Source organism: Mastigoproctus giganteus, chromosome 3 (genome assembly GCF_048544385.1).
Source record: "Mastigoproctus giganteus isolate SK-2022 chromosome 3, ASM4854438v1, whole genome shotgun sequence".
Taxonomy (NCBI): Eukaryota; Metazoa; Arthropoda; class Arachnida; order Uropygi; family Thelyphonidae; genus Mastigoproctus; species Mastigoproctus giganteus.
The window spans coordinates 156,657,797-156,677,496 of NC_143577.1; the positions used below are offsets into that span (position 1 = coordinate 156,657,797).

Sequence of the window (19,700 nt, forward strand, 5' to 3'; positions counted from 1 at the left end):
TTACTGGCCCACTCTATTTCCCTGTACAGTTCCTTATTATACTCATCAGAGTCATTAGGCCTGTAGCACACTCCTACTCTCAATTTTGATCTCCCAATGTTTATGTCACACCAAACTGACTCCACACTGCACTGTCCAGCGATGTCGACTGGCTTCACTTCCTTGGTTTTTATGTGTTTCTTAACTAATAGCATAACACCTCCCCCCTTCCTATCCTGTCTATCCTTTCTGTAGACGTTGTACTCCCCAAATTGCAGTTCCGCATCCCTTATATCTGTGTGACACCATGTCTCTGATATCCCAACAATATCTGCCTTCGATGTTTTGAGCAATACCTCAAATTCATCAAATTTATTTACTAAACTCCTAGCATCGGTGTACACGCAAGTATACCTGCACCTGTTTCTATTCTTAGCTACCCTAACACAACCCATGTGTTTACTTGTACCACAATGGCTCCCAGCAGTCTCTGAAATACCATGCATCTTGTTTTTCAGGCTTCTGCTCATTCTAATAGAACTTAAACTCTTCGTGGACTAATGTTATTAGTGGTGTCTCTTAGGGTTCAGTGTTGGGTCCATTTTTGTTTTCTGTATTTATTAATGATACTGATGATGGTATATCAGGCTTAATGTCCAAGTTTGCAGACAATACGAAGGCTGGCAGGGTTTTTAATGACACTAATGACAGTATGCTGCTGCAACAGGATCTAGAAAAGTTGAGCAGATGGGCTGAGAGGTGGCAACTGAAATTTAACATTGACAAATGTAAAATACTGCATCTGGCAAGCAAGAACCCCAGAGTAACGTATCAACTGTGTGGTACTACACTGACAGTGGTAGAGAATGAAAAGGACCTGGGATAATTGTGCAGGTAGATATGAAGTTTTCTGAGCAGTGCAGACGGAGATGGTCTGCAAGATTAGCTGATAGTGTCTTGTCAATGATATATAGGGATAAGGAGGTGATTATCCCCTTGTATAAGGCAATGGTCAGGCCACACATTGAGTAGTATGTACTGGTCTGGAGGTCTCATTTTAGGAAGGATGTAGAGCTGCTGGAGTGAGTGCAGAGTAGGGCAACAAGATTAGTGAATTGAAGTGGGTTGCTCTTACGGAGAAAGGCTTAAGTTTTGCAAATTACAGTGTCTGGAGACTAGGCACCTGCGAGGTGATCTGATTGAAGTGTATGAAGCCTTGAATGGTTTGAGCATGCTCAATGCTGATGGGATTCTTCCTCTTGCTCAGAATAATCGTCTAAGAGGGCATAAATTCAAATTGAGGAAAGACAGTTGTAGGATAGATATGTGGAAGTTTGCCTTTAGCCAGCATGTGGTTGATTGCTGGAAAAAACTTCCATCTGTCCTTGTAGAAGTTGAAAGCTTAAATAGATTCAAGGCAGAACTAGACAAACATTTAGAGTGAGTGGATGGGTGAAATTAGATTTTTTTTTTTTTTGGCAGATGCTATATAAGCTTGCTTTCTTCCATCATATGCCTTTGCTAATGCTAAAGTACACCATTACGATTCTTCAGATTAAGTACCATTTGTCTTTCTGTATTACAAGTATGACTGCTGATTTAAGTCCTTTGTTTTCCCTTAATACTTTTTCTTTTTTTCTTGTATTAAATCTTATGTGCTCTCTGAGTCTCTTTCTAATGGTTTGCATTACTCAGTATTCTCAATTTTGCCTTTGTCAGTATATCTTGCTCTTCATTTGTCATCTCATCTTCAGTTCATCATGACAAGTGTTTCTGGACTAATGTTTTCTTCTTTGGATTTCTTTTTACGCATTGGTTTCTTGGGCTTTATCACTTTCAAAAAGTTGTATTCCTCATCGATATCTTGGTCCTGAAAGGTCTGCAGAAGCCCAAAGTTCCAGTACATACTGCTTTTTCCCATCGTATGTTATCTCAAAGACCTTTGTGTTATTTACTAAAGTCAGCTTTTTTCCTTTTCTTATAACTATATCGTGTGCATCGTACCATTCTGTAATCACTCTAACATTTACCTCGTTCAGAATGGTAATATCATTCACATTATATATTCTTTTAGTGAGTATGAAGTCAATTTCATTAGTTGTTAATTCATTTCGGCTCTTCCATGTTCACCCTGTTTTTGAAAAAATTGTTCATTACTGTCATTCCTCAAGATTCTGCAAATTCCACAAGTCTTTCACCTCTTTCATTTCTTTCACCAATTCCAAAATTTCCTATAGTTTCCATTTCTGTGCTGTTTTGTCTCTTTCAACCTTAGCATTGATGGTATAGTGAGTTTTCTGTTAATCTAGGAGTCCCTCAATTTTGGTTTACATTTCTGCAATCACTTCATCATCATGGCTCAATGTTGGTGCATATATCATTATAACCTTTAGTTCGTAACTCTTAGAAATCCTGCATAGTAATCTTGACACCCTTGGTGATGTACTTTTAAATTCCAAAATGTTGTTTTTAATATCTTTATGGACCAGAAAGCCAACTCCACCTTCACTCTTTTCACTGTACAGCAGATTTCCACTTCATAAACTTGTAATTCATTTCTTCTTCTTGTTTCAGCCAAGCCAATGATATTCCAATTCACATTTTCTAATTCCTTTTCCAACTCCAATATCCTACCTTCACTGTTGAGCGATCTTACGTTGTAACAGGCTAAGTTCAGTTTTCATGCATGATAGCCTGGTCGAACCCAGAGATTCTTTGCACCCTCTGCCATAAGAGGGAGAGTGAAAGCCACTGGGGACTGATGGCCATTTGTTTCACCATGTTGTCATATTTAATAAAGTGCTGGAGGGTTTGGTCTTTTCTTCTTCATGCTGACCAAGCGCCTTGAAGAGAATCACTCTACACGTTCGTTGCCACCAAAGTGACATAACAGGGCTTACGAGAAGGTGTGCATGAGTGGATTTTAGGGAGGCAGGCCAACTGGACTTTTCCTAAATCTTTTAAACTAGAAAGATATTGGATCCATCAGTGTTTTAGACCGAATGTTCGATAACACACAGAATACTTGTTCCCCTCTAAGCTCCCAGATTGTTATTATAAGGTAAGGTGAGCTGGTACTATTCTGATTTTTATATGGTAAAACTGACTAGTGTGTTTTGTTTTTCATTTTATATTATTATGTGCTAATTGCACAATGTTGAACTATTACAATGGTATTAGGGCTCACTAGTAGATTATAAACTTTATTAATTAAAAAAAAAATTTTTATATATCATCTTTATATATTTTATATACAGTCAAATTTGATTATAACGAGCATGGAAATAAGATCACAGCTGTAATGAGCAAAAAGCTGTAATTATTTTAATTCACGCGTATTCCCATACAATCGCTCACTGTTATAATGGGCATATTACACGGATATACCGTACAAATTTTGGTAACTATGCAAACATTCTTAATTGCTTGGGTAGTTGAAAAAAAAAACCCAATGATTGGAATAGGCAAAAATGAAAAGGGTGACTTAGCTTTTATGACCACTTGCATCAGATTAGCGGCTGGTTTATGACCTTGTCCTTTCGGGGACAAGTGCTATACAACAGAGCATTGGCATTCTGCTTGTTGCATTACCCTATTTACAGATTGTCTTGTATTCGCTGAACCATAAATTTAATTCAGGACTTCGAAGAATTTTTGAAACTGGACTTCTAAGAACTTTGTATGCAGATCACTTTACTGTCATTTTAAAGTAAAATTAGTTAGAAATGAACTCTTCCTTCGGAAGCATGTCTGCTAACAAAAGAAAGTGTCTCTCGATTCGAGAAAAGGTCAAATTATTCGCGAGTTAGAATGTGGTGCAAAAAATGTTGAAGTGTGTAAAAAGTTTTTTGTCCTTTTCAACAATATCGACATTGTGGAAGATTAAACGTTTCTTATCAGCACTGTAAAAGAACAACTGAAAAAAAAAAAAAAAAATTAGAAAATGTGAGGTTACAAGCATCAATGAAGCATTGCTTCAATGGTTCATTACACAAAGAAGTGCTGTATTTTTAACAGACAGTCCGATCTCAAAGGCTCAAGCGGAAAAATTTGCTAAACAATTTGGAAGTGACAATTAAGTAACAATAGTCGGCTGGATCAATTTAAAAACCGACAATATTAATACAAATAATATGTAAGTATATCCTAATATTATTTTTTTCTCTCTAATATTTCTTTTGTTTTTTGAATCTATCTTTTTTATCAAGTTAATGAGAATTTAAAAAAAATAGGAGATAGATTTAACTCATCACTGATATAGTGAGTAATGGTTATAACGAGGAAATTTTGTTGGTCCTTTCATGCTCGTTATAACCAAGTTTGACTGTATATACATAGAGAGCTGAAGAATTGGCAATGATGGATTTCTCCATTACTTTGGAAAAAGTGGGGAAAAGTGCAATAAGGAAATAAATGGATGGGAGAACACTTCCACTCTTTTTAGGGATATGGCTGAATATCAGTAAACTTAAAAGCAGAAGTAAAAACATTGATGGAATAAGAATGTGTAAGCAAATGAAAGAATCAAGCCTAGAAGCATAGTTTCAGAGAATAAGTAGAGAAATGCCATCAGGACATGGAAATTTCTCAGCATCAAGCCTGTTCACAATTCTTCTAACGTCCTTCTGTCGTAAGATCACAAGCAGCACCAAGTTTTAGGGAATGTCAGAGAACACTACATGTGGATTGGTCACTTTCACAGTAATAAGACTTTTGGGGATTTATTGGATGACTGTTTTCTACACCAACATGTCAGACAGGCAAGAAAAAAAAAAGTAATACTTCTGATCTGATTATCAGAAGTGACTGTTCAAGCATTAAAAATCTGCAAATAAAAGAACAATCAAGTGGCTGTGATTAAATTTAGAAACTAGATATTTGCATATGGATACTGATTGGGATGTTAATGGCCATAAAAAGGATTAAGAAGACAATCATGGAAGCAATTTTTTGCATTTTAGGAGAGTACAAACAAGGAGATATAGATTCAAATTAAGGAAATATAACTGTAGACTGTAAGGAAGCTTTGCCCTTAGTCAAAGAGTAATCAGTTACTGGAACAAGTTAATTACAACCTGGCCTTGTAAAGGTAGACAGTATAGGTAGATTTTAAAAAGATTGGATAAAACATCTGTAATAAGTAAAAAAGTTATTTCATCACTTTTATTTTTAAAATTAATTATTTTTAATGGTAGATCTATATAAACTCTGCTTCCATGCATCACTCTGCCACTTCTATACAAATACAAATGAAAATTCTTGTTAACTGATTTACCTTGAAGTTTCTTGAGTACAGCTACCTCCATTTTGAGCACCTGTTTTGCTTGCTTAGCTGATTCCAACTTCAGAGCAACAAGCTCTTTGGTTACCAGGTCTAGCCCTTCGTATATTTCGCCAAAACCGCCACCTCCAATTTTCTTTACCTAATTAAGTAATTCATTTAATTTTAGTCATATAACCTTGATGATATGGAAGGGAGGAATAAAAGAAAGATTCTGTTTAACAATAATAAAACTACCATTAATTCAGTGAATTAAATTATAAATACACCTAAACATTTTAAAAAGAATAAAGCGATTACTTCAATCAGACCTGTAGAATGACTTCAAGGCAACGCTCTCCAAATAATTTAATGAATCCTTGCACTCACAGCCCATGGATGATTCAACATACCCCCGGGATCAAAGGCGAAGGACCCCAACCCAAAAACATATCAATCCCCCCCCCCCGATATTCTGAGTGGTAGAAGACATTGTGTCACAATAATTAAAATTTAACCAAAACAAAAGAATTTCTCACAGTGATAATATAAATTAAAAACACAGCAATGAAATAAATTAAAACTATTTCTACGAAACTTTTCCTTCCTTAAGCGAACGAGGCTTTTCAACTGACCCTCTTGATCAGAGGTTGGAAATGGTGCATAATGTATGTGTGTCAAGATATTAATAGGAAATTATTTCTTCTGGCATAAGCATATAAATGACCAGGGTCGCCGAACGTTGATAGAATTTTTGTGACGCTTCATTACCAAGTGTGTTTGATGTTCAGGATTTTTTGCTTCATTAAATAGAAACGTATGACATTGATTCATGGCATGAAAAGGCAATTCTGATGGGGTAGCTCGTGAAGCATGGACAGATGCTGCATGTTGTTTCAATCTCAAGTCCAGAGTACAACGCGCCGAACCTTGATAGGATGAATCGCATTTGCCACACAAAATGTTATGCACGAGGTCATTTCCTTGTATCGAAAAAGAGGAAAGGATAGTACGATATTTTAGTATTGAATGTAGTTTTTGCATACATTTTGCTACAATTTTAAAGTCCGTATCCTTAAAGAGTCTACTAAATTGTTTGTGCCATTGTTCTATGTACGGTATAGAAATAAAGTATTTTTTTTTTTACTGATTTTATTGCCTTGTGTGATATTTTGTGACCTGTCTTTTGCTTGCAATTTTATTTGCTTAATGGTAGTGTGAGGATAGCCTCTGCTTAAAAACCTGCTGGTTAATACCTCAATCTCTAAGTGTAAGGCGAGCTCAGTTGTGGAATATTTATACGCGCTGAGAAATTAGTTAAATATGATGGATCTTCTGTAAGTGAACAGGTGATAACACTTATAGTGGAGAAACATGCCGGCATTGGTAGGCTTACAGTAAATGCCAAATTGTATTTTATTAGTATCTCATGAGAGTGTAAAATTTAGGAAATTTAAAGACTTTTGTTGTCTCATTCCTTTCCAATGTAATCTCGTATGTACATTATTAAATGTACATACACTGCACAACGTTTTGAGTGGTGTTATCATCGGTGATAATAAGCACATCGTCAAGATATCTTCCATAATAGGTAATCCAGGGAAGAAATGCTGTTAAGTGTATATGTTTGATATTGTCTAAATAAATCTACACAATTAGCCAACTCAGTAAACAGAAAATTTGCTCATATATTTTGTCCAGAAAGGCAATGCAATTCACTTCAGTCAGAAGTTTAATCAAATAGAAAAATTTTTTTTTTTTTGGTAGTTTTGTATGATTTATTCTGATGATGCTATTATTCAATAAATCCCAGACAACATCAAGTGCATATTCAACATTAATGTTTGTGTAGAAAGAAGTTACATCTAAGGAAAACAACTTATCATTTCTGCCAATTTTGCAATCTTTAATACTATTAAATAATGTGTCATAGTGCTTAATGCCAAATTTTATTATCTGTCTAAAGGTTTTTATAATGTTGTACAAATGTGTGACTAACTGCGAAAATGCAAAGTTTCTGTAAGACACTACTGGGCGAATACGGCAGCTGGGTTTATGGAGTTTTACTTGTCTGAAGAGAACAGGAATATTACGTGTCCTGGCTTTCAGTTGTTTTAGTTGAGCCATTAAAATGAAATCCCTTTTCCGGTATGAAGTTAGTGTTTTGTTATATTGGTTAAATACATTTGAAAATATAGCCGAGTCTACCGCCTGATAAGTTGAGTTATCTGATATAATACAATCTAATTTATTGATGCAGTCCAGTGTATTTAGTACAACCACTGTGTCTCCCTTATCTGCCTTTCCAATGACAGTGTCGTTATTTACCCGTAGCTTCCTCAAAGCTATAACCTCACTTTTATTTAATCTAGGTAAACTCATTATTTGCAAATTATTCAATACTTGGTTGACTTATTGAACGAGTCCTTCTGTGGGACTTTCCCAAGACAAAACTCAAAATCTAGCCATTTGTTTCTAGGGTAGTTTACATGGCAGTAAATTATAATTTAGTCCCTTTGCTAAAAATTAAATCTGATCCTCCAATAACACGCATGAAGAAAGATTAATAACTGGTTTACGCGTGGACACACTGCACGTTGGTTGTAGGGGTGGGAAAGGTATATGAGCTATGTTTGTGCCCTGGCCCTGTGTGGACAAGTTGCACATACGTATGGGAATACTAGAAGAATCCATATGCGATTGGTTTAAAATTCATGATAATGGATTTTGGATATTAGCAGGCACGTTGCACATGTATGTGGAGGTTCCTGTAATGCTCGTACAAGCATGATTAGGAACTTATAATAATGCCTGGTTGTTATTTGGGTTGCTAAAGCCTCACAACGCAAATCTATAGAGGCCTTAAGGACAGATCAACCAGTTGGGTGTAGATGTTTTTTTTTTTTTTGTTACAGAGTTTTACAACCTGAACAAACTATCTTCTTTTTATCAAAAAACAGGATTTTAAAGCGAGTTTAATAATATTGCGTGATGTAGAAAGGGCTAGCTGGTTTATACCCGGAATCATACAATTAAAATTAACTTCAGCGAATTCTGGAATGATACAAGGAGGCAAGGTTTTAAAAACAAAATATGATATTTTTGTGTGGAATATCTCAATATTAACTTAATATAAATCTCCCATATCAAATATGTTGCAAGATTATGTTTAGGAGATGCAAAGAAGCGAGTAGAATAGTCAACGAAATTGAATAAGATTAAAATAAAACAGAGCTACAAGGCTCCACTGTTTCTACGTCGTATCAATATTTTAAAAGAATAAAGTGGTTACCTCAATCAGGTCCGTAGAATGATTTCAAGGCAACTCTCTCCAACTATAAAAATTTTATATTTATATTTGGAGAGAGTGTTGCCTTGAAGTCATTCTACAGACCTGATTGGGGTAATCTCTTTATTCTTTTAAAATATCAATACAACATAGAATGGGCGCCTCTGTAGCCAGGTGGTAAGGAGCAGCAGTGCGTAAAACACACTTCTTGATTGGACCGGGGTTCGAGCCCATCACCACCAAATACGGATAATGCAGAAAGGTCAGGGAATGACCACCGCATATTCCCGGAGCATATGGCCTTAGTTGCTAATGCTCCTAAAAACCAAATAACAAACAAACAAACAAACAACATAGAATCTATGGAGCCTTGTAGCTCTGTTTTATATTAATACATCTAAAGAGTAAACAATAATCTAATTTCAATGCTTCCACTAATAACATATAAATATGTCTGTCATAATTCATGATGTAATTTTTTTTGGGAGAGGGTGATACAATAAAATAAATTATAATTATGCATATACACCGATGAGCCAAAACATTATGGCTCATCGGTGTATTATGACCAGCGTGTCTTTGTGCAAATCAAAGCAATTGCAGCTGGACTATGGCACAGGTTGGGACACAGAATAAAAGCACCTGATACTGAGCTCCGTTAATCAGTGTTACTCTTGTTCTTCAGATGGGAAAGACATAGTTACGTACTGGCCAGACGACTGGGTCAGGGCATATCTGAAACGGCACAGCTGGTGGGGTGCTCACGGTCAGCCGTGGTTAGTACCTACCAAAAGTGGTGGAAGGAGGGAGAATCCACGAACCACCGGCAAGGTATTGGATGACCACGGCTCATCGAAGCTCAAATTGAGCGAAGGCTCTCCCGGATGGTACATAGTAACAGAATGGCGACTGTGGCACAACTAGCCAGTAAATGGAATGCTGGTGACAAGAGTAATGTGTCATAACACACAGTAAACCAAGCCTTGCTGAAAATGGGACTGCATAGCCACAGGCCACTCTGAGTGCCCATGCTAACCACGGTTCACCGGCGACAGCACCTACAATGGGCATGTGAGCATCGAAACTGGATCTTAAGTGATTGGAAGAAGGTCGTCTAGTTCGATGAATCACGTTTCCTGCACCATGTGGACATCCGGATACGTGTGCGTCGTTTACCTGGGGAAGTGATGGCGCCTGGATGCACAGTGGGACGAAAATAAGCTGGTGGCAGCAGTCTCATGCTTTGGGCAATGTTCTGCTGAGATACCCTGGGTCCAGTCATCCATGTGCCGGGCACTCTGACGTCTACCACCTACCTAAACATCCTTGCTGACCAGGTACACCCTTTCGTGGCAACAGTCTTCTCCCCTCTGGCAGTGCCATCTTTCAGCAGGATAGTGCAGGATGCCACACCACCTGGATTGTTCAAGACTGGTTTGCAGAACATGAGGAAGACTTCCAGGTATTGCCTTGGCTTCCAAATTCCCCAGACATTAATCCCATCGAGCATCTCTGGCTCGTGTCGAAACAGCAACTCCGATCTGCAGTGTCTCAACCACGGACCTTACAAGAGTGGGTCTGCTGGTTACGTATTGGTACCAGATACCACAAGACACGTTTAGAAATTTTGTAGCATCCATGCCTCACCAGGTACGAGTGTTTTGGCTGCATGTGGAGGACCAACATCATATTAGGTAGGTGGTCATAATGTTTTGGCTCATCCGTGTATATAGGCAAACGAATTAGATAAGTGCATGGGTAGGAGTGCTGACCTGACTGGTGTAGCTAGACTGGAAAAAATTTAAAAAATTAAAAGTGCCTAAAAAATAAAAGCAGATTACCTAAAAAATTATATAAATAAAATTAAATGAAAATATATAAATGGTATTTAATGCTGTAGGTCCTAAGATTTTAACTACATCATCAAGGGCAGGGCAGCCAAAACCAAAGGAAACACAGTAATAAGCAAGGTCTCTGTTTCGATGTACATGTGGCAGACAGAAAAAGCGAGCAAACATATACATCATAGCTGACCCGACAGAGACCAAAAAGAAAAATAAATCAAAAACAAAACCAAAAACAAAATACACTATTATACTAAAATAAATAAGTAAAATGCAAAATTAAGCTAAAACCAATTGATTCCAGTTAAAGAAAAAATTATTAATGAATAGCAAAAATTTTTCTATTCATTAACTTCTGTCAGTGGCATGCATCGGTTTGGCATTAGTAGAGGGCAAGAAATCAAGCTTATATAGCATCAAACAAAAAAAAAAAAAAAAATCCCATTTCATACATCTATTTGCTCTAAACGTTTGTCAAGTTCTGCCTTGAATCTATTTACACTATCAACTTTCACAATGACAGATCAAGGTTTGTTCCAGCAATCAACCACTCGCATGCTGAAGGCAAGTTTCCATAAATCTATTCTGCAACTGTTTTTCCTCAATTTGAATTTATGTCCCTCAAGTGCATAATCCCATCAGCATAAAGCTTACTCAAACCATTTAATGCCTTATAACAGATCACCTCACAGGTACCTGATCTCCAGATGCAACAATTTTCAGAACTTAAGCTGTTCTTGGTAAGAGCACCAATTTCTTCCCCTCACCAAAATCATTGCCCTTCTCTGTACTAACGCCAGCAGCTCTATATCCTTCCTATAATCACTCCAGATCATACACAGTACTCAAGGTGGGACTTTAACTTTAAACATTGCTTTATACAAAGAGATAATAACCTCCTTATCCCTGCTAGTAAAGTTCCAGTATATCACTGAAAAGACCTCAGGAGCTGCTCTGACAGCCAGTCTGTAATGCTCTGAAAACTTCATATCTCACTGGACAATTACCCTCAGGTCTTTTTTGTTCTCTACTAACCTGAGTGGGTAGTAGAGAATCAGAAAGCCTCGGGGAAGATGAAGTCACTGTAGAGTTGTAAAAATTGGGAGGAACAGACATGACACAGAAACTAACAAGACTCCACAAAATACATTTGAAAAGGCGTGATGCCTAAAGAGTGGAATAATGCAATCATAATTTTTATGCATAAGAAAGCAGATAAATCATAAATTGGAAATTATAGACCAATTAGCTTGTTGTCCCATATCTACAAGTTGTTCACAAGGGTGATTACTAACAGATTAGAAAGAATACTTGATGAGAATCAACTGAAAGAGCAAGCTGGCTTTAGGACAGGATTCTCAACTATGGATCACTTTCATGTAATATCACAGCTAATTTAGAAGGCAAATGAATATAAAACATCATTAGCTTGGCATTTGTGCATTACGAAAAGGCATTTTACTCCATACAGCATAAGGCAATGTTTCAGGCAACTGGAAAGGCAAGGCATAGATATCCCATATATTATGATAATGAAAAAAATATATGAGAACGCTACCTCCTTTATTAGACTAGACAAAGACAGTAGCAAATTTAAAATTGAGAAAGGAGTTGAACACGTAGACACAATGTCTCCGAAGTTGTTTACTGCTCCCATTGAGGATGCTTCCAGAAGATTAGACTGGTCGCAGAAACAAGTCAATGTGAATGGAGAGTACCAAAACCATTTATGATTTGCAGATAACGCTGTAACCATAAGCCATTACCCCAAAGAATTTGAGGAAAATCTTAATCAGTTATGCACAGTTAGTACGTATTTCTGACTAAAGATGATATGACTAAAACAAAAGTAATGATGAACAAGTATGCCACAGAAAGGGATATGATCACTGAAGGAGTAGTAATTGAAAAGGTGGATTCATATACTTCTCTGGGACAAGTCATTAGCTGTAATAATGGTATATGGCTAGAAGTCATGAGAAGGATAAATTTTGGATGGATAGCATTCATAAAACATAGTCACATACTGACGAGCAACATCCCAATTTGCCTGCAATGTAAAATAATGAACCAATGTATACTCCCCACCATGACTTATGAAAGTGAAACTTGGGCACTCACCAAAAAAATGGAAGAGAAGCTGAGAACTATACAGCAAAGAATGGAACGAATTATATTAGGAATCAGATTGTTAGATAAGAAGAGAAACACATGGATTAGGCAGCAAACTAAAGTAAAGGATATTCTTACCAAAACTAAAGAACTAAAATGGTCTTGGGCAGGATAGAAAGCTTGAAGACATGAGGACAGATGGACTAAGATAATAACCGAATGGTACCCAAGAGGAGATAGAAAAGGATCTGGAAGACAAAGACGCAGATGGACAAATGAAATTCAAGAGTTCGTGGATAGTAAATTGATGGCCATTGCACAAAACAGAAGGAACTGGAAAGTTGCTGGAGAGTCCTTAATCCTGCAGTGGACTGAAAATGGCTGATGATGATGAACCTGAGGAGTACCACACAGTTGGTAATACACTCTGGGGTGACTGCTACCCATTTTGCAGTACTTTGCATTTGTCAATGTTAAACTACAGTTGCCACTGCCACCTCTCAGTCCATCTGCCCAACTTTTCTAGATCCTGTAGCAGAAGCATACCATCATTACTGTCATTGAAAACCTTTGCATCTCTGCAAACTTGGACATTAAGCCTGATACAACTTCATCAATGTCATTCATAAATCTAGAAAACAACAATGGTCCCAACACCGAACCATAAGTGACTCCACTAATAACATTAGTCCACAAAGAGCAGTGTCCACCAATTACCACTGTCTTCTAACACTCAACGGTCCCTTTATCCATAGCAGCGACTTGCCCTTAATACCATACGGCTCTAGTTTGTACAGCAGTCTTTTATTTGAAACAATATCAAAAGCTTTCCGAAATCCAAGTATATAATTGTCAAAATTGTTTTTTTCATCCAATAAGGATGTATGAAAATCCAGTTCCTTTGTGACCACATCATACTATCCAATCAAATTGGTTAGACAAGATTTCCCCTTAACAAACTCATGCTGTGTCTGAACTATAACTCCAATCTTGTCTAGATGCTGCTGCATTGCTTCTTTAACCAGTTACTCCATTATTTTCCCTGGAACAGAAGTTAAAGTAACAGATCTGTAATTACTCATGTCACCCTTTGAACATCCCTTTGTGAACTGGGGATACATTTGCCCACCTCGAGTCCATGAGAACACCCCCCCCCCCCAAATCCAAGCATGCTCACATAATTATGGCTAAGAGTTTGCTTACTACCTTTCTTGCCTCCCTTAATATAAGCTCCAGTTATATTAAATTTGATTCTTACATATATATTAGATTATATATTTGATAGTATAAACAAGAGCTGTAATGCTGAATACATTGATATCAATATTTGTAAAATAATAAGAGAAGTTTACCTCAATATAATATAGTAGACTCTTGATTTTCCGGGATAGATGGTAAAAAAAATTCCCAGATAATCGATTTCACGGTTAATCCAAAAATACAGCAAGTCCCCGACATATGTAACAGATACATTCCACAACTTCTTACGTAAACTGAGTTTTACGTTAACTCGGGAATGACTAATAAAATATTGCTACTATATCCCTGATATGCCAAAATTACAAAAACCACATAATATCCTCAGAAGAATGAAGAAAAATAGTTATATATTTTTAATTAGTTCAATTAAAAACTTTATCTGGGGACAGCTGTGAAGTAGCCGGAGTGGCACATAAGAAAGGAAAACATGCACGTTATTGTACCGTAAAAACTGATTTGTATTTAGTAGCCCTGGTCATTATAGTTGACCTCACTGGTGCTGATCGCTTCACCACTTCTCGTATTCTGTCTTTCTCCTCTATTGTTCACCATTGCCACTGAACAAATCTGAATTCTGCGCGATACTTGTTAATGTTTGGCCATTTTCATACATCCTTATTATTTTAATTTTCTGATCCAACTTGATCGCTTTCCTTTTCTTGATAGATTTACTGTACAATAAAGATTTTCTCTCTCTTACTAGTACCGCTGTCACTTATTCTCTTAGTAGGCACCATGATAACAGTCGAAATTAAATTTTCTGAAAAGAACTTTACAGGGTTAAGGCAAAAACTCACTATTATCACTACACGCGAGCTCACATTTTACTAAACCACATTTCTGGAGGTCACTGCCATAAAACAATAAAAACAATATGCACTTTCCGGTTTATTGGGCTTTTCTATTAGTGCATCTAATTATAAATGGGTAGTAAACTCGATCTTATTGCATTTGCAATAATACCAATAGCTGGAGCCGACCAGGCTAGCCAGATGGGTAAAGTGCCTGCCTGGCAACCCAAAGGTTGCGGGTTCGAATCCCGCCTCGGGCTTGGATCACAATAAAAATGCAAAAACTTTGGGAAGTGCATTGTGGCCACAAAAGCCGATGTGGCAACAACTACATCAAAAAAAATTACATTCAAAAAAAAAAAAAAATAGCTGGAATTCTGCGGGTTTTTAAGTTATTAAAGTGAAATGTGTGTCCCCTTCACCAAAATCTTCAGTCATATGAAAAAAAACAAAAAACTTTAAAAAAAAGCACAAATTTCCCCTTTATTACCTTACCAATTAAAAAATTAAATGATATGTGAAAATCAGAAGAATATATGTGATAATCGGAATAATTAACACGTACTGTAATATGTACTACGAAGTAGTTGACATTTGTGGGTGGGTGGGAGTTAAAATTTAAAACAGTAAAAAGATAAGGATCTTTTTACTGTTTTACTGTTTTTACATCATAAAAAATAACAAAGAACATGGAACACACAAATTGCAAGTAACACAATACGCGCAAGTGAGAACGGAGTAAAGAGTTACAAAGCTTTAAAAATAGGAATGAAGAGAAGATTCTGAAAATTAATTTTTTTATATGACTGAAGATTTCATGGAAGTGTAAACACATTTCACCATAAGAACTCACAGAATCCCAGGTGTCGGTGTTATCGCAAATTCAGTAAGATCCGAGTTTATTGTCTGTTTATGATAGACTTCATTAACAGAAAAGCCCAATAAACAGGTGACTGCTAATTGTTTATATTGTTTTATGGTTGTGACCTCCAGAATTTCGACCAAACCACATGGTATCGTCAGAGACAATCGTAGGGTAATCTCCAGTGCTGAGGTCTCCTGCCCTCATTAAACGGCATGCTGTCCCAACTAAGCAAAGTAAACCCTGGCTATTTTCTCGATTGGTTTCTGTTTTTTTAAGATTTGCCCCAAATAAACAGCTGCCCCGATAAACCGGTGGCCCAAATAACCAGAATCCACTGTATAAGACAGGGTTATGGATCTGGGTATTACGGTAAATGCAGAAAGGACTGGCAACCATAATGAATAATAGACAAAAATGTAAAAATCAGTACATTTATGTATGTGGGTTTTTTTTTTTTTTTTTTTTGTTAGTTGTTGGCACATCAGCTTCTGTGGCTATAATACACCTCCCAAAGTTTTTGCATTTTACTCTGCTCTAAGCCCAAGGCAGGATTCGAACCTGCGACCTTTGGGTTGCCAGGCAGGCACTTTACCCACCTGGCTAGCCCAGTCGGCTTGTGTATATAGTAGGGGAGTTGAGCTATCAGGTGTATTAACCATGGAAGAATAGGGAGAACCTGTAAGTAAAAAATCAATTTAATTGAAATAAAAATAAAATGCAATTAATAAGGGCATAATTATTGTGAGAACCTAAAGCTGTGTGTGTGTGTGTGGGGGGGGTCCTAGGCCTCTAACTACTTCTTCAAAAGGGTCGGCAGAAAAAATCGTAGGAACTACAATAATAGGCCAGGTCTCTGTTATGATGTACGCATAAACGGTGTATGATGTACCATTTACGTTTACCTTTGTGAATCAGTGATACATTTGCACATCTTGGACCTCCTCTGAGTCCAAGAAAGCTCTCATAATTATGGCTAAAGATTTGCTTAATTCCTTTGCTGCCTCCTTTAATGTAACTGGATAGATCCCATTCACCCCCAGGTGCCTTTTTTATGTTTAACTTCAACAATTTCTCCTCCACTTTGCTCTCAGTTAGTACAAAATCACTTAGCACCCTGCTAGAGTTTGATAAACTTCTGGCACTCCCATCGTTGAATAACACCTCATGTGTGAATGTTGATGCAAAATACTCATTCATTTTATCAGCTACCTGTACCTGAGCATAATCATCAATAGTCAACCAATCTATGTAAAGTGGTCCAATCTGATTCATCCCTTTCCTTCTAGAGTTCACATCAGTAAAGAACTTTTTGCTGTTTTTCATTGCATCCTTTCCCAAAGTTTTCTCGTACTCTCCCTTCACCTGCCTTACCTCCTTTGTGACTTTATTACAGACTAGTTTATATCTGCAATAGGCTTCTGTGTCGCCTGATAATTTATATGCATCCCATACATTCTTCTTCTCTGCCACGAGCCTCATTAATTCGTCTGACATCCATTTAGGCCTAAACCTTGAACAATATTTTCTCAGTTGGAATGAAAAGCCTAGTAGCTTCCAAAATTAAATTTCTGAAGGCTTCCCGTTTAGAATTCAACGTTGGTAGCATCATCAGTTGAACCCACTGTACAGAATTTAAAAACCGTCTGAGACCCCTGTAGTCACCTTTACAAAAGCAAAAGCCCTTCCCTTTAGCCTTGGTGGTAGTTACATCTTTAATTCCCACATCACTACATTGTGATCACTGTCACCCAGTGGTTCTTTATCTGCAAATTCTTAATGCATGAATAATCACTGCTGATAATCAGATCAAGGGTATTACTCCGTCTGGTTACCTCTCGAACATGTTGCTATAGAAAACAGTCATCCAATAAATCCACAAAAGTCTTGCTAGTGCGCAAGTGACCAATCCATATGTTCTGGTCAATATCTGGAAAGTTAAAATAGTAGTAGTAGCAGTGGCATGTGATGCAAGAAAGCAACTGTATGAGCTTATGCAGCATCAGCCAAAAAAAAAAAAAAAAAAAAATCACACCATTCCCTCCAAATGCCTGTCCAGTTCCTCCTTAAATTTATTCAACCTATCAACTTCCACGACAATTTTGTTCCAGCAATTAACCACCCGCGGCTAAAGGCAAATTTCCGCACATCTATTCTACATCTGTCTTTTCTTAATTTGAATTTAGGCCCCCTTAGGTTCATAATCTGAACAAGTGGAAGGATCCCATCAGAATTCAGCGTGCTAAACCCATTCAAGGCCTTATACACCTCAATCAGATCACCGCGCAGGTGCCTAGTCTCCAGCCACTGCAATTTGCAGAACTTAAGTCTCTCTTGGTAAGAGGATCCCTTCATTCCCCTCACCAATCTTGTTGCCCTTCTCTGTACACGCTCAAGTAAATATACATCCTTCCTAAAATGAGGCCTTCAGACCTGTACGCAGTACTCAAGGCGTGGCCTGACCATTGCCTTATACAGAGGGATAATAACCTCCTTTTCCCTGCTAGCAAAGTTCCTATATATCATTGACAAAACCCCATGACCTGCCCTGGCAGCCTGTCTGCATTGCTCAGAAAACTTCATATCTGACTACACAATTACGCCCAGGTCTTTTTCATTTTCTACCACCTTAAGTGTAGTACCACACAGTTGTACGTTTCTCTGGGGTTACTTCTACCCATATCCAGTACTTTGCATTTGTCAAGGTTAAACTTCAGTTGTCACTTCTTACCCCATCTGCCCAAATTATCTAGATCCTGTTGAAGTAGCACACTGCCATTACTGTCATTAACAACCCTGCCAACCTTTGTATCATCTGCAAACTTCAACATTTAGCCTGATATACCTTCATCAATATCATTGATAAATATACAAAACAACAGTGGACCTAACACCGAACTCTGTGGGACTCCACTAATAACATTAGTCCAAGAAGAGCAGCACCCATTGATTACCACCCTCTGTCTTCTCCCACTTAACCATCCTTTTATCCATTGTAGCAACTTACCCTTAATACTATTCTGCTCCAATTTGTACAATAGTCTTCCATGTGCAACAGTGTCAAAAGCTTTCCTGAAATCCAAATATATGATATCAAAATTATTTTTTGCATCCAGTTCCTTTGTAACCACATCATAATATCCTATCAAATTTGTCAGACAAGACTTTCCCTTAACAAACCCATGCTGTGTCTGAATTATTGCTGCAGTCTTGTCTAGATGATCCTGCAATGCATCTTTAACCAGTGACTCCATTATTTTACCCAGAACAGAAGTTAAACTAACTGGTCTGTAATTACTCGTGTCACCCTTCGATCCCCCTTTGTGAATTGGGGATACGTTTGCACATCTCCAGTCCGTGGGAACCTCCCCTGAGTCCAAGGACGCTCTCATAATTATGGCTAAGGGTTTGCTTAGTTGCTTTGTCGCCTCCTTTAACATAACTGGATAGATCCCATCCACCCCAGGTGCTTTTCTTATGTTTAACTTCAACAATTTCTCCTCCACTTTGCTTTCAGTTATTCCAAAATCATTAAGTATCCTGCTACAATTTGATAACCTTCTGCCATTTTCAAACCTTAATAATTCCTCATGTATGAATGTAGATGCAAAATACTCATTCAGTTTGTTTGCTATCTGAGCAGGATCATCAACAGTCGAACCATCGATGTCAAGTGGACCAATCAGATTCATGCACTTCCTTTTAGAGTTTACATAAGTAAAGAAATCCTTGCTGTTTTTCTTAGCATCTTTTGCCAAGGATTTCTCATAATCTTCCTTTGCCTGCCTAACCTCCTTTGTGACCTGATTACAGACTAGCTTATATCTGCCATAGGATTCTGAGTCGCTTGATAATTTATATGCATCCCATGCATTTTTCTTCTCTATTACAAGTCTCATTAGTTCATTAGATAACCATTTAGGCCTAAACCTTGAACAATATTTCTTAATAGGAATGAAACTTTTAGTAGCTTCCACGATTAATTCCTTGGATGCTTCCCACTTAGAATTTACTGTTGGTAACATCGTCAGTTTATCCCACTGTACAGAATTTAAAAACTGTCGGAGACCACCTTTATGAAGGAAGCAAAAACCCTTTCCTTTACCCCTGATGGTAATTAAATCTTTAAGTAAATCCCACATCAGTACACTGTGATCACTGCCACCTAGTGGTTCCTTTATCTGCAAATTCGCAATACACCAAATTCAAATTCCCCATTATAAGACATTCTGATTTACTGGCCCACTCTATTTCTCTGCATAATCGCTCATTATACTCATCAGATTCATTAGGCCTATGACAC

At 37.4% G+C, this 19,700-nt stretch overlaps 1 protein-coding gene across 1 annotated transcript in view; it reads right to left on the reverse strand.

The window, feature by feature from the left end:
• Positions 1 to 19,700, reverse strand: part of LOC150088348 (tau-tubulin kinase homolog Asator-like) — a 439,131-nt gene that overhangs the window by 245,515 nt on the left and 173,916 nt on the right. The window contains exon 3 of the mRNA XM_090369460.1: positions 5,255 to 5,402. Within this exon, the coding sequence (XP_090225586.1) occupies positions 5,255 to 5,402 (148 nt within the window). The remainder of the gene's footprint in view (positions 1 to 5,254; positions 5,403 to 19,700) is intronic.